Source organism: Chiloscyllium plagiosum, chromosome 28 (assembly GCF_004010195.1).
Source record: "Chiloscyllium plagiosum isolate BGI_BamShark_2017 chromosome 28, ASM401019v2, whole genome shotgun sequence".
Lineage (NCBI taxonomy): Eukaryota > Metazoa > Chordata > Chondrichthyes > Orectolobiformes > Hemiscylliidae > Chiloscyllium > Chiloscyllium plagiosum.
In genome coordinates this window covers 35,539,808-35,563,467 of record NC_057737.1, presented here as the reverse complement: position 1 = coordinate 35,563,467, position 23,660 = coordinate 35,539,808, and the positions used below count along the sequence as shown (strand labels likewise).

Here is a 23,660-nt window from a genome sequence, read left to right as displayed (position 1 = left end):
CCCTGTTAGCCCCCTTGCATTGAAATAAATACAGTTTAATGTATCAGTCCTACCTTGTTCTCTGCTTTGTCCCTGCCTGCCCTGACTGTTTGACTCACTTCTTTTCCCAACTGTATCAGTCTCAGATTGATCTCTTTCCCCACACCCCCACCTTACGAGTTTAAATCCTCCCAAGCAGCTGAAGCAAATCTCCCTGCCAGTATATTAGTCTCCTTCCAATTTAGGTGCAATCCGTCCTTCTGTAAAAGGTCACTTCTACCCCAGAAGAGATTCCAGTGATCCAAAAATGTGAATCCTTCTCCCATACACCAGCTGTTCAGCCATGTATTCATCTGCTCTATCCTCCTATTCCTGCCCTCACTAGCTCATAACACCGGGAATATTCCAGATATTACTACACTTGAGGACCTCCTTTTTAATTCCTGCCTAACTTTCTGTAATCTCCCTTCAGAATCTCAACCTTTTCCCTTCCTATGTCATTAATTCCAATGTGTACAATGACCTCCTGCTGGCCCCTCTCCCTCTTGAGAACATTCTGCACTTTTTCTGAGACATCCTTGATCCTGGCACCAGGGAAGTAACACACCATTCTGATTTCTCGCTGCTGGCCACAGAAACATCTATCTGTACCTTGGACTAGAGAATCTCTGAACACAATCAATCTCCTGGAACCCAATGTACCCCTCATTGCATTATAGCCAGTCTCAATACCAGAAACTTGGCTGTTCGTGCTACATTACCCTGAGAATCCATCATCCCCTACATTTTCCAAAACAGCATACTTGTTTGAAATGGGATAGCCACAGAAGACTCCTGCACTACCTGCCTACCTCTCTTACCTTTCATGGAGTTAACCAATCTATGTGACTATATCTGCGACTTCTCTCCCTTCCAATAAATGCCATCCATCACATCTCCTTGCTCTTGTAAATTCCTCATTGCCGCTAACTGTCTCTCCAACCAATCCATTCGATCTGATAGCTTTCGCAACCAACATCATTTATTGCAGATATAATCCTCTGTAACCTATAAACTCTCTCTAAACTTCCACATCTGACAAGAAAAGCATATCACTCTACTAAAGGCCATGTTTGTTTTTTTCAATCTCCAGATCCAGAAAATAGCACTGCCTTATTCCTCTACAAAACAATGCTCCAGGTTAAATTAATACTTATGGCCTACATTTTAAGTTTAATCAAGAAACATATCTCAATACAACATATAATCAAGAAAGAACCCACTCTACTCACTACAGCAGACTTCCTGTAAGGCTATGTTTAAATTGATAAGGTTCCCCACGGTAGGCTTATTTAGAAAGTTAGGAGGTATGAGATGCAGGGAAATTTGGCTGTCTGGATAGAGAATTGGTTGGCCGAAAGAAGACTGCGAATGGTAGTGGATGGAAAGTATTCCGCCTGGAAGTTGTTGACCAGTGGTCTGTTCTTCGGCTTCTGCTCTTTGTAGTTTTTATAAATGCCTTGGATGAAGAAGTGGAAGGGTAGGTTAGTAAGTTTACCAATGACACAAAGGATGGTGTTGTTGAGATAGTGTCGAGGGCTGTTGCAGATTACAACAAGACATTGACAGGATGCAGAGCTGGCCTGAGATGTGGCACATGGAGTTTAATCTGGATAAATGTGAAGTAATTCATTTTGAAAGGTTGAATTTGAATGCTGAATACAGGGTTAAAGGCAGGATTCTTGGCACTGTGGAGGAACAACGGGATCTTGGTGTCCACGTACATAGATCCCTCAAAGTTACCACCCAAGTTGATAGGATTGTTAAGAAGGCGTATGATGTTTTGGCTTTCATGAACAGGGGGATTGAGTTTAAGAGCCACAAGGTTTTGCTGATTCTCTATAAAACCCTGGTTAGACCACACTTGGAATATTGTTCCATTCTGGTCGCCTCATTATAGGAAGGACATAGATGCTTTACAGAGGGTGCAGAGGAGATTTACCAGGATTGCTGCCTGGATTGAAGGGGCTTATCTTATGAAGAGAGGTTGAGTGAGCTAAGGCATTTCACACTGGAGAGAAGAAGGAAGAGAGGTGACTTAATAGAGGTGTATACTGTAATGAGAGGCATAGATAGAGTAGATAGCCAGAGACTTTTCCCCAGGGCAGAAATGGCTATCATCAGGTGTGAAAATTTTAAGTGATTGGAGGAAGGTTTAAGGGAGATATCAGAGGTAGGATCTTTACGCAGAGTGATGGGTGCGTGGAATGTACTGCCATTGGTGGTAGTAGAGTCAGAGACATAGGGACATTTAAGCAACTGCTGGACAAGCACATGGATGGCAGCGAATTGAGGGGTGTGTAGGTTAGGTTGATCTTAGATTAAGATAAGTGCTCGGCGCAACATTGTGGGCCGAAGAGCCTGTATTGTGCTATGTTCTATGTTCTATGTTCTAAGGCCTGTACACAACTCCCATCAGGGTCTTTTTTCACTTTGTTGTTTCTCAACTCTACCCACAGAATCTACACCTTCCAACTCTATACCACTTCCTGCTATCAATTTAATTTCATTACTTACTAACACTTACATACACTGCATCCATTTAAGTACAACACCTTCAGTCGTGCATTAACTTCTCCCCCCCCCACCTTCTCATGGTTGTCCCCTGAACTGCTACGCCTCAAGTTAGATTCCTGACCTTTTCCACATTCTGTCCTATCACATATTCTGGAAATTTTAATGATTTCTACTGAGCTCTCCCCTCCTTTAAATTTTTCCCCTAATTTTCTATGCAACTGAACTCACCCCAGCTATTTAGTTTAAAGCCCTATCAAAAGCCAAAGTTTTGTGATTCACTGGAACTCTGGTCCCAGAATGATTCAGGTGGAGCCCATCCCATTGGTACAGCTCCCTCCTTCCCCAATGTCCTATGAACCCAAACCTGTTTCTCCCACACACAATCTTTGAGCCATGCATTTATTCTTTAATCTTGTTGACCCTGCACCAATTTACTTGTGGCAAAGATAGTAATCAAGACATTTTTGGTTCTGCTTTTTAATTTGGTCCCTAGTTGGTCATGTTCCCTCAGCAGAATCTCCTTGCACTTTCTACCCATATCATTGGTACTTACATGGAGCATTTTAAATGGATCTTCCCCCTCCCATTCAAAGTTCCTTTGCAGCCCAGATGAGGTATCCTGAACCTGGGCACCAAGGAGGCAAGTGGGACTATTGATCCTGGCCACAGAGAACAGTGTCTGTTCACCTGACTATATTATCCTGATCATAGCTACACTTCTCTTCTCTTCCTCCTGTTGGAAGGCTCCCTGTACCATGGTGCTTTGGTTAGTTTGCTCCTCCTCCCAATAGCCCCACACTGATCCGCACAGGGAGCACGCATCTTAAACCAGTTAGAAAAGCTCAAGGGCTGAGCTTCCTTCAGCATTACCTCCTGGGTCCCTCTACCTGCCTCATTCATAGCTATACATTCTGTCCCTAAACATTGATCAAATTTCAGGCGGTTAATCTAAGGAGTGTGACTGCCTTCAGAAAATTATCGTCCAGGTAACTCTCCCCATCGTGATGCATTGCAGCGTTTGTAGTTCAGACTCCAACTCATTAACTCTGAGCCGGAGTTCCTCAACCAACCAATACTTGCTACAGATGTAATCACTATGAACCACAGCTCCCTTATCATGCAGTTACAACACATCGCCTGGCTTGACATCTCTCTTTTAACTACAGTTCGTTCTGCTTCAAAGTGCATTTCGTTAATGCAAATTCACTATAACATGATTGATAAATTGGGGATACTGTTTCTAAAGCTCAAACATTTAAAACGTGTGTTCGCTGTGATTACATGGTGAACACTTCAAGCGCTATTTCTAAAGCATGATTTTCCTATAATGCAGAGTTGCAGAAAGAACACAACCATCACATTATAGAAGAACTACCTGTACTTGGTTCGTTACTGGATTTTTAAAAATTTCATACTGGTCTTTTAATTTGTAGCCTGTATTTATAAATATCCCCTATTTATCTTCAATCTGAAAGCAACCTGTAATAAATAGTCAAATCAATAGCTATCACTGATCAATAAACTTATGGCTTACCCTTGATGTTACTCTTTTCTGCTGGGGTCCCTGATCCTGGGCTTCAACTTATCCTGTTAAAAAAAACCTTAGGAGCCACAAAAAAGCAAAAATCATCTCTAGTCCCTCTGGACTGACGGCCCATGCTGTCTCCAACTTCCCTGAACTACATACTCACTCGGGTTGTGTCTCAGTCTGCATGTGATCTCTCCCTCCCGACCATGCAAAGTTTACTCCCTGACTGATTAAAAACCACCCATTGCTGCCTTGAATATATATAATGACTCAACCTCAACAGTCCCCTTTGGTGAAGAATTCCACAGATTCAGAATATTATGAAATGAGAAATTCCTCCTGATCTCCATCCTAGACTCACCCATAAAGGGAAACAACCTTTCTGCAACTATCCCCCAAGAATCTTTTATGTCTCGATAAGGTCACCTCTCCTTCTTCTATGTTCCAATACGTACAGGTCCAATTTATCCAACCCTCGCCTTATGAGACATTCCATCCAAAGTGGTATCAGCCTGATGAACTTTCTCTGGTCTATCTCCAATGCCAGTTTATCCTTCATTCGATAAGAGGACCAAAACTGTTTGCAGTATTCCAGCTGTGGTCTGATTCGTGTCTTGTACAGTTTCAGCAAAACCTTCCTATTCTCATACTTTATTCCTTTGACATAAAGGCCAATATTCCATTTGCTTTCCCTGGTACCCGTTGAACTTGGATGCTAGCTTTTTGTGATTCATAGATGAAGACTCCTAAATCCCTCTGTTCTGTAGCTTTCTGCAGTTTTTTCAAGTTAAATCAGTTTCAGCTTTTCTATTCTTTATGCTAATCTCACATTTCCCCATATTATATCCCATCTGCTAAGTTTTTGTCCACTCAATTAACCTGTACATATCCTTCTGCAGACTCATTGCTTCCCTTCCCATCTATTTTTGTGTCATCTGCAAACCAAGCTATTGTAAGTAATTATATCTCCGGCACTGATCCTTGTGGCACACCGTTAGTTACAGATTGTTTCCTGAAATGGCCCCCTTATCCCAACTCTCTGTCTTGTACTAGTTAGCCAATCCTCTATCCATGCTAATGTATTACCTCCAATACTTATTTTGTTAAGGAGAAAGTGAACACTGCAGATGCTGGAGATCAGAGTGGAGAGTGCGGTGCTGGAAAAGCACAGCAGTCAGGCAGCATCAGAGGAGCAGGAGAATCGATGCTTTGGGCATAAGCCACCCACATTCTTGGTGAAGGGTTTATGCACGAAATGTCAATTTTCCTGAACTTCGGATATTGCCTGACCTGCTGTGCTTTTCCAGTGCCACACTTTTCAAAACTTATTTTATTAAGTAGCCTAAATTTTATCAAGTGCATTCTTAAAATCTAAATCTATTACATCCACTGCTTACCCTTGAAATATTCTGCTTGTTAGCTCCTTAAAGAATTCTAGTAAATTTGTCAGGCATTATTTTCCCTTCATGAAGCCTTGCTGTCTCTGCTTGATATATTATGTGTTTTTATTTGCTCCACTATTACATCCTTTAGAATAGATTCTAACAGAACTTAAGCTAACTGGCCTATAGTTAGCTTAAGTTCTTTCTTTGTCTCTTTCCATTTCTAAATAAAAGTGTAATATTGGCAGTTTTCCAATTATCTGGGACTTCTCTAGAATTTAAGGGTTCCTAGACTTTTATCTCCAGTGCATTCATCATCTTTTCAGCTACTTCCTTTAGTATCCTAGGATACACCTCATTAGGTCCAGGGGACTTATTGGTCTTTCATCCATTAATTTCCGCTGCATTTTTCTCTAGTGCTAGTTATCGTATTTATTTAATTTTCTCCCTTGAATATTTAGTAATTTTGCGATGCTGGTAGTTTCTTCTACCATGAAAACTGTTGCAAAGTATTTATTCCATTTTTCTGCCATTTCCTGGCTCATCATTAATATTCCCTTAGCCGTATTCTCTAAGTCTATGTTCACTTTGACTTCTTTCTTCTTTTTTCTATATTTCAATAAGTTTTTTCCAGTCCATCATGATATTGCTTGCAAGTTTACCCTCAAAGGTTATCCCACGTTAAAACTTCTTTGGGCATCTTTTGTTGATTTTCAGAACTTTCCCGATCTCTGGTTTACCACTAATCTTTGCCACATTACATTTTTTTTTCAATTTGATGCTATCCTCAATTTCCTTGATTAACCATGGTTGGCTTATTCCCATCCTAGAATCCTTCTTCCTCATTTGTTGTGAGCCAAGAGGAATAAACTGGCAGAGGAAGTGGTGGAGGCTGGTACAATTACGTCATCTAAAAGGCACCTGGATAGTTACATAAACAGTAAGGGTTTAGTGGGATATGGGCAAAATACTGGCAAATGGGACATATCTGATCAGCATGGACAGGGTGGACCGAGGGGTTTGTTTCTGCGCTGTACATCTCTATAACTATAAGAATTATTTTCTTAGAAGTCTGTCATTGATCTTCAATCACTTTTGCTGCTAACTCCCTTTGCCAGTTGACATCAGCCGGCTGTGCCCTCATTTTTTGTAATTACCAATATTTAAGTTTAGCACAGTTGTTTCTGACGTCAGTTCTTCCATTTCAAAATGAAGACTAAATCCTCGTGTGTTATGGTCACTGCTTCTGAAGCCTTTATTAAACCTAACTCATTGCACATCATGAGATCCAAAATAGCTTGAAATCTGGTTGGATCCATACCATATTGCTCTAGGAAACTGTCCTGAATACATGCTATGAACTCTTCCTCATGGCTTCCTCTGCCAATCTGACGATATGCGGGTGTGGTTTTATCAACGCCCGTATAATTTCAGCAAGACGTCCTTGCTCTTGTACTCAAATCCTCTTACAATGAAGGCCAACTAGCTTCACTGTCTGCTGCTCCACATAGACTGCAGTGATTCAAGAAAGCAACTCACTACCACAATCTCCAGGGCAATTAGCAATGGACAATAAATGTTGCCCCAACCAGTGACACCTTCATTCCATGAATTAAAAAATATTAAGGGATAAGGAGTTAAAAGTGCATGTATGGAGTTAATAAACACATCAGCTATGACTTAATTGAATGATGGAACGGGCTGACTAGGCTGAATAACCTTCTGTGTGTAGAAACACAACTGACTGGTTTGATCTCAGTGCCATGATATGGTTCAGGTATATCCAGCACATTTCTGTGCTGTGTTCCTCTGCTGGCTCACTGCACTCTCAATCAGTCAAGCTGATTGTCTCATCCCTCAGGGCTGTAATATCCATCTCTGTTCAATTCCCCTTACTGCTATGTCACTTGCTTATGAACAGGCACCACGTTTTTATGCTTCTTACACTTTTAAAGTTAAACATGAATAATTTTGGAAATAAAATATTGCTGTTCAACAATGGAAAATGTGAATGCTGTATTGGAAATCCTAGCATATCTGCCCATTCTCTGGAAGGACTTTCAAAGTGTATGAAGATACTCCCACCTTCTTTCCTCTTTCGTCACTGACACAATAACAACTATCATTCAATGCAAATTCCCAAATTGAGCTTCCAAGGAATGTACTTCCAAAATTTACGCTTCAGAAAATGACCAAACTGTTGTTTGACATCTGACAAGGACATGGAAACACTGAGAAGAAATACACCAGAAACAGCTTTCATCCATTTCAATTTCCAACTTGTATTCCAAATGCCTGGATTACTGGCCAGTTCATGCCAGGTGAGTCCTAGGACTCAGTTCAATTTATCGTGTTTTGTCTCATTTCAGAAAGCATTAGACTAATTTACCTTAGTCTTCAGGAAAAAGAAAGACACTGCTATGTTCCTGCTTTTAGTGGGTTTTGCCGAATGCATTAATTTTAGTGAGTTCTGCTAGATTCACTGATTTCAGTTGCTATTATGAGATTCACTGATTTCAGTTGGTGCTGTGGGATTCATTGACTTCAGTGAGTGCTGCTTTGCTGACTTTATCAGTGCGTGATGTATGATATCACATAAAAATAAAAACAAACTCAAGTTATGATTTCATACAAGAGAATGAAATTGACCAAACCACAAGGAACAATAGGTAAAAGTGGACAAGATAGGTGAGAGCAGAAAACTAGTTAGAATTGAATTAAAGTGGCTCCCTGAACATAGAGCAGGCAAACTGGAATAGCTATTGAAACAGAATATACAAAATGGCTGAAGATGCTAATACATAGCTTGAGGATTTTGATGAGAATGATGATGTATGAAAGCGTTGATGGTAGTTGGCCAGGATTGATGATAAATGGGCAGGGTTGAAGATGGGTGTGTAGGATTGATTATGCATGGGCTGAGGAATTTAGTCAGAATAAAAGATGACAGATGAGCAGAACTGATTATAGATAAGCAGGGTTGATAATAGATGATAAATGAGAAAGGTTGATGATAGATGAGTAGGATAGATAGTAAATGGCAAGGTTGATGATAGGTGATAAATAAGAAGAGTTGATGATAGTTGAGTAGAGTTGATGATGGATGAGTAGGATTGATGGTAAATTGGCAGGGTTGATGATGGATGAGTAGGATTAATGATAAATGGACAGTTAGTGAAAGATGATAGATAAGCAAAATTGATTATATCAGATAGATGCGCGGGGTGTATAATATCGAGTTTGATAATACATGAGCATCTATTGAGAAGAGATGGGCTTGATGGATTTGTTGTTCTTTGCTAGTTTCAAAACTTGCCCTGTTCATAACACTGGTATGTTTATTCAGCTCTGTGTGCATACGAAAGCAGACAGATTTATCATGATTAATTGTTCCAGTTAATTATTAATCTCTGTTATTGTCTACTAGAAAAATTAATCCATTAATTGTTGACATGCATGCAGCACTTCTAATGGCTCATTACACACAAACAGGAAAGAGCTAACCTTGCATCTCTAAAACATGAACTCAAGGCAAGTACAAACTTGGAGGGAGAGAAACGTTTTCTCTGCATTAAGATACTGCATGGAATTTCACCCTTAGGGCTACATGTCTACCTGGTGTGGTTTCTGCTGTTGAGGAAGAGAAATCATGTAAGATTGCAGTATTAAAGGTACTTTGCTTCTGTACATAGAGTCCAAAGACCTTCAAAGGCAAAAATTATTTTATAGCTCAACAGTAAGTATTGATATCTATTTGTATGGAAAGGCCCCTAACCTCAGCAGCAAATTTAATGATGATGGTGATCTTGGGTGTCTCAACACCTTCCACTAGGTGGATCTGGGAGCTCTGGTAAGGAAGCAAGCAGGAGGAAAGTGGGCTTATTCGCCAATGTAACAGGAATGTCACTCCAGTAGGACAGCATAGGTGACAGCTGTAGGCTACAATAAAACCATTTTCTTACCATTCCCTTACCCAATTTAGGAAAGGATTGGAGAGAAAAATGGTTGCAATAAACTAACCATTCACATAGACATCAAGCGCCAGCAACCTATGTGACAATGGGCATCACCGTTATATCCATTCATTGGCTTTCCTACATAAACTCCATTCAATTAAATTTGGGTACCGTCTCACAGTACCCAAAGATTCCTTCATTGTACCAAAGACAGATTTTCTCTGCAGCTTCTGAACTAGGCCATCTGAATTAGGCCAGAAGCCCACATTATATGAGAAAACATTACATTAGCAAGTTTTGAAAAGATTTGTAGCTTAGGTTGAGGTTCTGGATGCAGTTTTGCTTGCTGAGCTGGAAGATTCATTTTCAGGCGTTTCATCACCATACTAGGGAACATCTTCAGTGAGACTCTGGACTAAGCACTGCTGGTGTTTCCTGTTTTCTATTCATATGTTTGGGGCTCCTTGGGTTGGTGATGTCATTTCCTGTGGTGATGTCATTTCCTATGGTGATACCATTTCTTGTTCTTTTTCTCAGGGGGTGGTAAATGGGGTCCAAGTCAATGTGTTTGTTGATACAGTTCCGATTGGAATGCCGTGCTTCTAGGAATTCTTGTGCGTGTCTCTTTTTGGCTTGTCCTAGGATGGATGTGTTGTCTCAGTCAAAGTGGTGTCCTTCCTTATCTATATGTAAGGATACTAGTAAGAGAGAGTCATGTCATTTTGTGGCTAGTTGATGTTCGTGCATTCTGGTGGCTAGTTTTCTGCCTGTTTGTCCAGGCAGAAACCTCCCCTTAACATTCCACTAGCCAAAAGAATAGCAGAGCAAAATGGCCGCAGAATGCTTAGATAAATGTTTTAATGATGCCCACAACAGACTCCGTAATTACAACCAGGACATTTTCCATCAAAAATATTTACTCACTCATGCAACAGACTACAAATGGACACAGTACAACAAGCGATAGATATTAGACAGTGACAAACACAGAAAATGAAAAAACTAGACCTGCAGAAAAGAACGAGACAAACTTGGACAAAATAACAACACTGACAACACAGAAGCGTGGATAAAAAAACTCATCTGACTGACCCCCTAATTGACACTGAAAAAGCCATCTTAGTAGGAGGATTAAATTTCAACTTCCAGGATGCTGACAAGAAAGGTTTCTTAGCAGCATTAGTAACAACATATGAAGACAACCAACTTACAGAAGAAACTCAGCAAACTATCAAACAGGTAGTTGCACTAACATTAAGCAGGAAAAAGGAAGGAAACACACTCAATACACTAGAAAGCACTAGAAAGACTAAAAAACACATTGTTATCCTACCTGCAGACAAAGGACGCTTGACAGTCATTTTAAATCAAAGAGACTACATTGGAGAAGCAAATGCACTACTTGTAGATATCAACACTTACCAACATGTGGCGGTAGACCCGACCTCACAACTAGAGAACTGAATCACAGCTCTACTCAAAAGACTTCAGAATTCTGGAGAAATAAATAAGACTGACTTCCAAAAAGTGAAACCAGATGGATCCAACACACCACGCTGCTATGGATTACCCAAAATCCATAAACCAGGAGCCCTCCCCTCATACCCATAGTCTCGCTAGCTGGAACACCAACTTACAGATTGGTCAAAGAGCTACGCCAAAGACTAAAACACTTAGTAGAAGACTCACACCACTCCATCCACTCCACCCAAGAATCCCTGAAGACCATCAAAGACACCAAGATAGAAGAGGATGAAGTAATGGTCTCTTTTGATGTAACAGCCCTGTTCACATCAATCAACATCAACCTAGCCAAAGAAACACTGACTACACTTTGAGAAGACCCAAAGATACATACTCCAAACACCATCAACTTCATCAGCAAGGAGAGTATCGTCAAGCTAGTGGACCTATGCCTTACCATCCACTTCACCTTCAACAACAAAACCTACAGACAAATTAACAGAACAACCATGGGATCTCCAATATCAGAATTATTAGCAGCAACAGTAATGCAGAGACTTGAACAGACAGCTCTGCCAACCATCCAACCCAAACTCTGGGTCTGCTACGTGGATGATACCTTTGTCATCACTAAATGAAACAAATTAGAGGAAACCTTCAAAACCACCAATAATACCCTTACTGGCATAAAATTCACTAAAGAGGAGGAAAACAACAAAAAACTATAATTCCTAGATGTCACAATAGAGTGAACAGCCAATGGGGAACTTCAAACCAGCGTCTACAGGAAAACAACACATACAGACCAAATATTGAACTACAGAAGCAATCATTGCAACACCAACAAAGGAAGCGGCATCAGAACATTATTTCAACAAGCCACCAAACACTGCAGCACAGAGGAACTACACAGAGCAGAGGAAAATCACCTATACGGTGTATTAAAAAGAATGGGTACCCAATGAACACAGTCTGTTGATTTCTCGGCAACAAACCCAAACAAGCAGACAAAACACGACCAGAAACCTAGCCACTTTCCCTTACATCAAAGACATCTCAGAAATGACTGCCAGACTACTCAGATCCCCTGGCATGATGGTAGCCCACAAACCCACCAATACACTAAAGCAGCAGCTAATGAACTTGAAAGACCCTATACAGGCAATGAGCAAAATTAATGTCATTCACAAAATACCGTGCAAGAACTGGAACAAACACTACGTTTGACAAACAGGCATAACGCTAGCCACCAGAATACATGAACATCAGCTAGCCACAAAATGACATGATCCTCTCTCACTAGTATCCTTACATACAGATAAGGATGGACACCACTTTGACTGGGACAACACATCCATCCTAGGACAAGCCAAACAAAGACACACACGAGAATTCCTAGAAGCACGGCATTCCAATCGGAACTGTATCAACAAACACATTGAATTGGACCCCATTTATCATCTGAGAAAAAGAACAAGAAATGGCATCACCATAGGAAATGATGTCACCACAGGAACTGACATCACCAACCCAAGGAGCCCCAAACATATAAATAGAAAGCAGGAAACATCAGCAGTGCTTCATCCAGAGTCTCATTAAAGATGTTACCTAGTATGGTGCTGAAACGCCTGAAAACAAACCTTCCAGCTCAGCGAGCAAACCTACATCCAAAAAATTATGTTCTCAGTTGTCCCTGGATCAAAGGGTAGTCTTGCATCAAAATGAGTTTAGGGTTGAGCTGTCAAAGCTAGAGGAACAATCAGAGGAGGCCAATCAGGGAAGTTTTGATAGACTATGATAGACTTAGATAAGGGAGACCTCTCTTTCCAACCTTATTATGAAAGGATTGAGTTTTGCAGTCTGGCCACTACTCTGGGAAGTCGAAAAGTGTGGTGTTGGAAAGCACAGCAGGTCACGCAGCATCCGATGAGCAGAAGAGTCGATGTTTCGGGCTTAATCTCTTCATCAGGAATGTCATACTGAATGTCTCTGACTCTCCAGCATCTGCAGTCCTCACTTTCCCCACCACTCTCGGAAGAGTTGGTAGAGCATTTTTACTGGGCAGCCAAGCAACAGTCAGTGTTCAGGGCAGCAGCAAGGGGCAGTATTGAAACTGCTGACCATGCTGGCCCCTATAGCCTGATGCTAAGGAACTAAACTGACCCCCTGTGGAGACCTGGAAATCGATTGGAAAATCTCAGTTGGTCCCTGTTAATAAGAATCTTTGTTTTGTGATTTTTCCTGTTTGGCAAATTTCTGTTGCATCTGTGTTTATTTTTCTTCAGTGCATGCCCATTCTATAGACTCAACCTCAATTTTTGAACTTTACTCAGCTAAAATATCTTTCAGCAATGTTTCCCAATTAATTACTCACTTCTTTGAGGCTGGCGTGGGTCTTTTAAAATTACATAGATGAGTGGATCTCCTGTGACAGTGGCATGAAGCATAGTTGGCATATAGCTTGCTTGTATCATCTTCTCGTTATAACTAGGTGTTGAACATATAAAAGTATCATGGAAACTAAAACTATTGGACTCATCAATTCTGAATACATGCACTAAACATCCACCCTCTAATGACATGATCTTCTGGAGGTGTGCAAAAATTCCCCACCACTTGTGATGAAGGATTATAATTAGTCAATTCTAGCTGCTTGCGAACTCCTAGGCTTGACTAAAGGCAGTTGTGGCAGAAGTGCCTGACTTCCTTCTGAATTTTGTTAAGGGATATTTTATCTCTGTCAGACTGTACGGCTGCTCAGCACCAAGTTAAGGCAGTTCAAGAATCTCGAAAAACTAGCCTCCAAGTTCAGCAGGTAATGGGGAAGGCAAATGGACTGTTGACCTCTATTGGGAATAAAGGGAATGAAGTGTAAAACTAGGGAGATCCTGCCAAATTATCCAAGGCACTAGTCGACCAAACCTGGAATGGTGTGAAATGTTTTGGTCTCCCTATCTAAAGAAAGATATACTGTTATTGGAAGCAATTTAGAGAAGACTGACCAGGTCAATACTCTGCATGAAGGTATTTTCTTAGGAAGATAGTTTGAGTATGTTTGGTTGTCATTCATTAGACTTTAGAAGACTGGGAGGTAATCTTACTGAAACATTAAGATTCTCATGGGGCTTGAAGGGGTCAGCAAAGAGAGGATGTTTACCATTGTGAAGAGTTTAGGAGCAGAGGGCACAATGTCAGAATAAAGATCACGCATTTAAGACAGAGGTTTTCTTTCTCAAATGGTTGCAGATCTGTGCAATCCTTTACAACAAAGGGCCATTAAGGCTGGGTCATTAAATATTTTCAAGGCTGAGATAGTTTTTTAATCCGTAAGAAATTATGGGGGTTAAACGGGAAAGTGGAGTCCATCTCAATGAATGGTAGAGCAGACTCGATGGGCCGAATAGCCTACGTCTGCTCCGACGTGTTACGGTCCACTGCAGCACTTCAACTGACAGCAGGGTGCAATTACAGCCTGGCCAGTTTAACATGGGAATTTCCATTCTAAATGCGGACAGAGGAAATCCTCATGGGCAAGGTGCATCTGAGGAGAGATCTCTAGCATCCCCTTTGTTGCACTTTAGAGCGATTACGTGAGCACCTTTGAAGTTAATAAACATGCAGTATATGGTGCTGGTCATTATAAGCCACACTGGTTTATGCAGCTGGCTGACGTCCCGGCGTGGGGTTTGGGGAGCAGCGTTTTCGACAGGTGCAGTTGGGAATCGGTGGGCTCAGAGTGGGCACACACTGGTCTCGTTCTCTTTCACCTTCGCGGGGTTCAGAGATGGGAGCAACGGAGTGGGGTCGGTGCCGGCTCATGAACGACGAGGGCACTGCCTCCTCTATTGTTCCAAACAAACGGCCGATCCGATCCAGTTCCCAACCCCGTCTGCACTGTCCTGGCTTCACTGGAGGTAACTCCAGCATCCCTCCTTAGCACAGCCTTTCAGGATTCCCTTGTCTAAAGAGCGGGCGACGATTGTTAGCCTGTCAATTTCTTGTCCCCCACCTGCAAATAAATATTTGTTAATTTCACAGCCTGGGGGAGGCTTCAATTTCACTGTGAAATTAACAAGCTATCTGGGCGCTGGGATCTCCCTGCGGGGCGTGGGGGGGGGGGGGGTCTACAGCGATTTATGACAATGTGCCTGGTGCTGGTGCCTGTGTCTGTCCTACCTGCGGGCTCAGCTGCACCATCCTGCACAGCTTCTCCTCATCCTCCAACACATCCCTGAGCTGCCGGGTGCTGAGGATGCCGAAGCGGTCCCGGGACATGCTGCCGCCGCTGCTCAGCCCCCGGGAAGGCGAGAGGGACCGGCGGGCGCTAGTGGAGCCGGACCATGCGAGACACGGTCTAACCAGCGAACAGGGGCGGAGTGTGTGTGTGCGGGCAGGGGCGGGTCAGAGAGCTCCACACAGCCGCCAGGAGGGGCTGCAGCCCGGTACGGGGGAGCTATCGACACATTCAAGCCATAAGAACAAGTCAGAAAAGCAGCAAGCAACCACGGAAACGGAGAGAGCCAGCCAGCAGCAACACATTCGTCTTTATTATCTTTGACAGGTTACACGTCCCGAGCCGCAGAATCCCAATCTCCAGCCCCACTCAAGAGGGAAGCCAGGAAGACTTGCATTTATAAAGCGCCTTTCGCAGGCTACCCCGAAACATGTTACGTCCAACCACAGATTTTGAAATTGACTTTCCTTAACTACCGCAAATCTGGCTTGTTTCTAATTAAAAGAACAATTTACAAGAGAGCAGCTTTTTAAAAATAAAAATTCTAATCACCAGAGTTAAAGTATAATGATTGTTGTAGGAGGTGTGACCACCAATCTGAGCGCAGCAAACTCCAACAAACAGGAATGTGTTAATGACAGCCACGTCATTGGCTTCCAAACTCCTGGATTGGCGGGAGGAGTTCTCTTGTGGTGCAGTGGTAGTGCCCCAACCTCTGGACCTGGGTTCAAGTCCCACTTGCTCCGAGCTGTTCAATAACATCCCTTAACGAGGATAATACAAAACGGACAGAGGCAGCATGCATGTAATGTTAGCCCAGGGTCAGGAAGGAGAGAATAGTAATTAAATAAAACAGCAATTGCTGGAGAAACTCAGCAAGTCTGGCAGCATCCATGGAGAGAGAAATAGAGCTAAAATTCTGTGTCCAGTGACGTTTCTTCAGAACAGAGGGTAGCTAGGAAAAGGAGAAATATATGCTGAAGACAGTTTGGGGGTTGTGTAAGGGGAAAAGTGTGTGATGGGTGGAGAAGGAGCCTGGGAGAAAAGACAGATGAAGGAATGGATAATGGTAAGGGAGGAAGAAATGCTGATAATAGGTACCATTACTAATGCACCCATCACATCCTTTTATCCTACACCACCCCACCTCTTGTCTTTTACTAGTTACCATCAGTTCTGAAGAAAGGACAGTAAACCTGAAACATTCACTCAGCCTTCTCTCCACAGATGCTGCCAGACCTGCTGAATTTTTCCAACAATTTCTGTTTTTGTTCAAGATTTCCAGCATTTGCAGTTCATTGTTTTATTGTAGAAGTTGTAAAAATTATCAGACTGGAGGAAGTGGGCTCCCCCAGTCTGTGCCAGAGTCACTGCTTTTCTTGATTTATATTCCATGACTACAGTGAATACATAATTTCAAAGTTTGCTGACAACACAAAACTTGAACATATTGTGAACTGTGAGAGGAATCGTGTGAAATGCAAAAGGACAGAAGCAAGCTGACGGAATGGTCAGATGAAGTTTAATGTTGAGAGGTGTGAAGTGATACATTTTGCTTGGAGAAATGAAGGAAAAAGACAATGTCAAATAAAGCCTGTATTTATAACGAGATGCAGGAGGAGAGAAAGCAAGGATTTATGTACACAAATTATTGAAGGTGATAGGGCAGGTTGAGGAAGCAGTTCTAAAGGAATCGTGGACCTTAGAAACAGGGATAGAGAGAACAAAATCAAGGAAGTTATAATGAACCTGTATAAACTTCAGGTTCAGGCTCAAGTTAAAAAATTGCATCCAGTTTTGGGCACCAAAGTGTAGGTACAATCTGAAAGCATTAGACAGGGGCAGAAAAGATTGATGTGAATGGTCCTGGGGTGAACGATTTCAAATATGTGGATAGATTAGAGGAGCTAGGCTTATTCTCTTAGAGAAGGGAATGTTGAGAGAAGTCCTGATAAAGGTGTTCAAAGTGATGAGGGATGGAGACAGAGAAGAGAGGAAGAAACTGTTTGTGTTGCTGGAGGGGTTGAGCTCTTAGAAGACATCCCTATATGGTGAATAGCCAAGACACAACAGAGAAATCAGAAAAAATATTACATACAGCAAATGATTAGGGTCTGGAAGACAGTGACAGGCAGAGATCAATTCAATTGTATTTTTCAAAAGAAAATTGGATCAGTACCTGAAGGGCAAAACATTTCAGGGCAAAGGGGAATAAAAATAGACTGACCATATTCTATAAAGTATGGAATGGGCTAGCAGGAATTGACAGACCTAGTGCCCTCCAGAAAAGATAAAACACAAGGTTAACATCCACACAAACTATAAAGATCACTTGTTTCCAAGAAAGTGCATCAATGATCTTTCCCAAGGACAATCCCACAATAGAATTTCAAGTGCATCACTTGAAATCACAGCTCCATCATTTGGAATCTTTAAGACTCAAATTCAGATTACTTCCATTTAAAGATTTTAATGATCAGGTCATTTCATTTCATTCCATTTCAACAGGTCATGCTTGGTATAGTTAATCCTAAATGATGGTGGAATGCAGATATTAGTTTGTGATGCTGGCACAACTAAAGCAGTATCAGAAACAGAATGGAAAGGGCTGATCATACATAGTTGATTTGATTTTGGAGAGAGTGGTATTGACATCGTGGGCTAAGTGATATCTCCTGTGTTCTAACCATTCTTGGATGAAAGTTAAAGGTTTGTCTTAGATTGAAATACTTGCCACATTTTAAAAAGTGAGAATAGCATTTGTCCAGAAATATAAATAAATCCTTGTGAATTATAGATAAATTGCACAAATCAGTTAATTTTTTTTGCTCATTTTGACATTTTTGGTGAATTACTTTTCAGATTTCTGTCAAAAATAATTGTACCCAAAATTATTTGATGTTCAATTGATGTTTGAAATTACCTTCAGGATGTATTTGCAATATTTCTTGATTCTCTGTGGATTGCAGTTTTCTGAATAAAATGTGAAAAATTGCTGATATATTCAAATGCAATACTTTATCAGCTCCTGGGATTTATTAGGGATTATCTTTCATCTGTTAATTTATAAAGGCACTCTGAAAAATTAAATCTTCCCTTTGAATTTTTAAAGCCCTTTTTAGAAAATGAACATTATTTACAGAGTAATTGTACAAAGAATGATCTTTTCATTTGATATCTGCCCAGAAATTGGGAGATCCCTTTCTAATGGAAAAGTCAGGATAAAGCATGCTTTTATTTTTCAGGGAATGTTGCATGCTGTTGGTCATTGCATAAAGTAGATGGAATACTTTACACCAAAATCAGCACATCCCCTGCCAATGCACATGAATAGGAATCACTGCATTTGAAGTCATCATCATGTTCCCACACCACTCTGGAACTGGAAGTAAAATGTGAAGAGGCACTAGGGAAGTTCAAATTTATTCCTTGTTTCTCTTTATATTTTAATGGGGTAATCTGTGGCTACACTTACATAATGGATAAATAGGATGTGATAATACTTTTGAATACTGTTGGGAACAAGTCTGGAGGGGTAAATAATTAGCTTGTCTGAGATTGATATGACAGAATTTGAATTTTTTTTAAATGTGCCTTTTTTCAATTCAATGTAAAGCTAACCAAGTGTCAAGCTATGAAGTAACAGACCAGCTAAGTCTCCTGAGTTGATCAAATTTAAGATGTTAGTGTACACAAATCAATGAAATAATAATTATTATTAAAAAACTGATTCTTAAATATGGTGACAGAAACATATACTAGCATGGAAATTAACAAAGCAAGTTACAGGGTGTCAGAAGATAGAATTTGAAAATTAAAACTGATAAAAGAAAATACATTACAAAGTTCCTTTCTTCATCTGGAAGTCCAGTGATACTGTGGCCAATGTAATTTGGTTGTTTTTCTCTCCTTTAAAACCCGCAGTCGGTCTTTATTTTACTGACGATATGTTTGGCACTTGAAGTCGCATTATTTTTTAAATTTGCTATCTTTTCTATGTTTGCAACAGAAATAAGTTTGAGCTGAACAAGAATTGTCAAGACGGGTCCCTTTTTATAGTATTATTCATGAGATGTGGAATGTAATGGCTGGGCAAGCATTTATTGTCCATCTTTAATTACTAGTGAGAAAGTAGCGAAGAGCTGCCTTCTTGAACTGCTGTAGTCCAGATCAAGTTATTGCAGTGACAAGGTAATGGCAGGTGTAAAAATATTCTGAGTGGGACCAATGGGATGCAACACTGAAAAGTGTTAAAGAAACCTCAAACAGACTGGACTGTGATATTTTGTGACAACAAAGATGATGAGGGGCTGATGACTCTGTGCTCAACAGCAAGCCACCCACCACATGTCCCAAATTTCAGACATAATTTGGATCTTTTCCATTGAAAGGTACATAAGGGTCAGGTGTTTAAAAGCCACTTTAAACTCTACTGAAGTGTACTTGTGTGTAAAAACCTACTTTAGTGTGTTATGTCAAAGGTCGATCCACTAGTCAATCCTATATTGCAGGTAAAGATATTAACCAGGCAGACTAACTTGTACACAAGTTAAAGAGGAAACAGGATAATAAAAGGACTCTCTCTCACAAAGAATGCCAGAATTCAGTTCTGGTCAAAAGATATCAGAACAAAAGAATCACAACCAATCAGCAAATCTAAGGATCACGAAGCTAACTGTTCACCCACTAATATCAGCATTACCGGTAATCTCGACTTCAATGCCTGCAACGTTCAACTATCTGCTCTTCACAAGTGATTCTGAGACTGATCAGTATGTCACATCTTCTGTTTACTTTTGTCTGTTTAGACTTGCCCCTTGTTTCTAATTTGTGAGTATGTGTGTTTTGTTACTAATTCTTTTCACATTTTGTAATTAATAAACTCACTCTTTATTAATTCAAGAAAACCTGGTTAAATTAACTCCTTTCAAAACTTGAATTCATTTGGGTCTGGGAGAAAGCTACATACAACGGAAGAGAAGCTAGTTCAACACTCCTCACCCAGTTCTTTAACCGTGTGGCATATCTCAGCTGTATTGTTGTTGTGCCACAAAGCATGATGGAGGGTATCCTCTGTGTGAAGATGGAACATTGTTATCACAAGGATGGTACAATATTACTGTTACCAATTGTCATGGATAAATTCATCTGCGACAGGTTGGTTGATGAGGATCAGGAAAAGTAAATTTTTCTTTCGTGTTGGTTCCCTCATGATCTACCACAAACCCAGAAATAGGGAAGGTAGATGGTAATTAGCAGAAAGTTTCCTTTCCCATGTTTGACCTGGTGCTATGAGACTTTGTAAAACATGACATCAATGTTAAGGACTGTTGGGGCAACTCTATCCTGACTGTGTACCACTGTGCTGCCTGCTCTGTAGGTCTGGACTGCTGGTGGAACAGAAGATTCTCAGAAATTATGAAATCATGTCTGGGATTTTGCCTATAAGGGATGAATCTTAACTTATGTAAGATGTTTATGTCAGGCTGTTGCTTCACCAATCTATGAGACATTTCCCCCAATATTAGCACAAATCCTCAGGTATTAAGAAGGAGGCATTTGGAGGATTGCTGTTTCCAATGCATGGTGGATGCTGGGTAGTCTGCCTGGTTTCATTCCTCTACTTAGATTTTGTAGCAACTGGGTAACATGCAAGGCCATTTCAGCGAATATTTACGAGTCAATCACATTGCTGTCTGAGTCACATATATAGACCAGGCCAGGTAAAGTTAGCTGATTTTTTTTTCCTGAAGGACATTGATGAGCTATTTTGGCTTTTACAACAATCAACAATAACTTTATGGCCTCCATTAGCCTGGAGTTTTGTTACAGATTTATTAATTGGATTCAAGATATTGTTCCACCCTGCAGGCTTTTTTGATGTTACTGCCTTATTTTTTGTAACAAATAGACAAGCTTATAATGTTTGTTCTTTGCAGGTGTGGATTTGATTGCATGACAGCCAATCCATCCAAAAGAAGTTTTGATCTCCCATTGTCAAAGCCACTAAGATGCCATTGAAACAAAAGGTGGAAACTTTTTCTTCAGTGTGCTTTATTGCATAATAGGTTTCAATCAGTTTTGGTTCTCTCTTGTAGTTAACACAGATGAGGCTTTTTCCAGGTATAATGAGTTCTGCTATAACATATTCTCGTGTAATCCCATGTTATAAAAAATTGTGTAGTAGCAGCACCATTTAAACTAATGTGATTGGAATCACGTTATAAGCAATAAACATTTTCAAAGTTTGCGCTTTAGAAAAAGTATCCCCAATTTGTCAATTGCATTATAGTGAATTCACATTAATGAGACACGTGTTATAGGAGAATGACCTGTAGTTCAAACAGTAACAATTATTAAAATTCTGCAGAGGCTCTGCCCAAACATGTCTACTGTTAATTCACATCAGAGTTTTAACCTCTCTGATAGGTTAGATAATCTCAGCAACCGTCTTGTCCTACATAAAGATGTTTTATTTTTTAAATGAAAGTTTTGGGAATTTAACCAGTCAATGGAATTAAGCATTAATTATCCATTCATGAAAATGCCCAGTTCCATCTCCAAAACATGATTTGCATTTGACTGCTTGATAAAATACAGCTGAGAATTCTTTCTGGGTAGAGAATAAGATGTTTAAAGCAATATGTCACTCTTACAATCAGGCAGTAGAGGGCAGTATTATTCTCTGTAAAACTGTGGAGTTCTCAGTGAAGTGTAAAAAAGACTATAATAATGCAGTAATAGCCCTATCTCTCGGCCAGAATACCAATTTGCTCCAGAAATGAATCATCACATCTCTGAACACGTTGATTAAAGTACCTATAATATCGTATTTGAGGTAGTTAAATGTAATTCACATTCAATGATTTGATTTTTAAAGTAGAACTATTTCTTCCGATGTTCAGGTTTGTGTGTATGCAGATCTACGGTATGTTTATTTATGTGTGTATTTTATATATGAACATTTATGTCTGTATAGGTGTACAGATGTAGGAGGAGAAGTAGGCCATTTGAACCCTCAACCCTGCTCCACCATTCCAAGCTTTTACTGACTATCCAACCCAATATTATTTTTATTAACTATTCCCATATGCCTTGATGACCTTAATGATCATTATTTTTAGATACTATCTTGAAGATATTCAATGATTGAGCTTTCCAAAGATTAACTTGGAATTAACTTGGATTAAGTGAAGTAATTCCTCCTCCTCTCAATCCTAAATATGTTGCCACCTAAACTGAGACTGTATTCCCAGAGTTAGAGGAAACAATCTTTTTGCATTAACAGCGCATCCCTTTACGAATTTTGTAAGTTTCTAAGAGGTTGTTTCTCATTCTTCGAAACTTCAGTGAATACAGGCCCAGGCTCCTTATAGGACAGTCCTACCTTCTCAGGAACCATTCTGGTGGCATTCTGCTGTGCTTCCTCAATGGCACGTATAGCCTTCATTAGGTAAGGGAATCAAAATTGCACACAATAGTCCAAATGTGGTCTCACCAAGTTTCTATGCAACTGAAGCAAGCCATCTTTACTCTTGTACTCAAATCCTCTTGTGATAAAGCCCCTTGTTTGTTGTGCTTGCATGTTAGTCTTCAGTATCCAAGAAAAACCAAGCCCCGGTCTCTCACAATTGAAGGAATACTCTGCAGCTCTGTTCTTCTTATTCAAAGTGGATAATCTCAGACTGAGACCATAAGAAGTGGAGGCAGAAAAGGACCATTTGGTTCATCAAGTTTGCTCTTCCATTCAGTTTGGTCATATAATTCTAATAAAAATAATCTAACAATTCTCAATTCAAGTCTTCTGCCTTTTGCCCATAACCCTTGATCCCTTTACTGATTATCTATTTATCTCAACTTTGAATATACTTAACAAACTAACCTCTACAGGCCTCTGCTTTAAATAATTCCACAAATTCTCTATGCTCTGTGAGAAAAAAATATCTCCTCATCATCTGTCTTAAATAGATGACCCTACTTTCTGAGGTTATGCCCTCTGGTTCTGGACTCTCTCACAATTTCTCACCATCTACCCTGTCAAGATCCCGAAGAATCTTAAACATTTCATTCAGGTCACCTCTCATTCTAAACTCCAATGAGTACAAATCCAACCTACTCAACCTCTCCTCATAAGAAAATGCCTCCATACCTAGGATCAATTTGGTGAACCTTCTCTGGACTGTCTCCAATTTCAGTATTTCTTTCTTTAGATAAGGGAACCTAAACTCTTCACTGTGAATTGTGGTCTGACTAATGCTTTGTATAGTTATAGCAAGACCTCTGTATTTCTATACTTTGAAATAAAGGGTACAGTCGATTTGCATTCCCTATTACCAATTGAACTTGGATCCCAACTTTTTCTGATTCATCTGCAATGATCCTTGTGGCATGATAGCTCAATGATGGCACTGCTGCCTCACAGTACCAGGGACCTAGGTTCAATTCCAGCCTCAGGCAACTGTCTGTGTGGAGTTTGCACATTCTCCCTATGTCTGTGTGGGTTTCCTCCCATAGTCCAGAGATGTGCAGGTTAGGAGAATTGGACATGCTAAGTTGCCCAT

At 40.4% G+C, this 23,660-nt stretch overlaps 1 protein-coding gene across 3 annotated transcripts in view; it reads right to left on the bottom strand.

Moving 5' to 3' along the window:
* vps37d (VPS37D subunit of ESCRT-I) overlaps nucleotides 1–16,281 on the bottom strand; it is a 60,239-nt gene extending 43,958 nt beyond the window's left edge. Inside the window, exon 1 of one of the 3 annotated variants that reach the window (XM_043718697.1) lies at nucleotides 15,042–16,281. In XM_043718697.1, the coding sequence (XP_043574632.1) occupies nucleotides 15,042–15,140 (99 nt within the window). In that variant the 5' untranslated portion in view covers nucleotides 15,141–16,281. Of the gene's footprint in view, nucleotides 1–10,823; nucleotides 10,845–13,239; nucleotides 13,345–15,041 lie in introns of those variants that run through there. The other 2 variants (XM_043718699.1, XM_043718698.1) reach the window with 2 other exon arrangements.
* Between the last annotated feature and the right edge of the window lie 7,379 nt (nucleotides 16,282–23,660).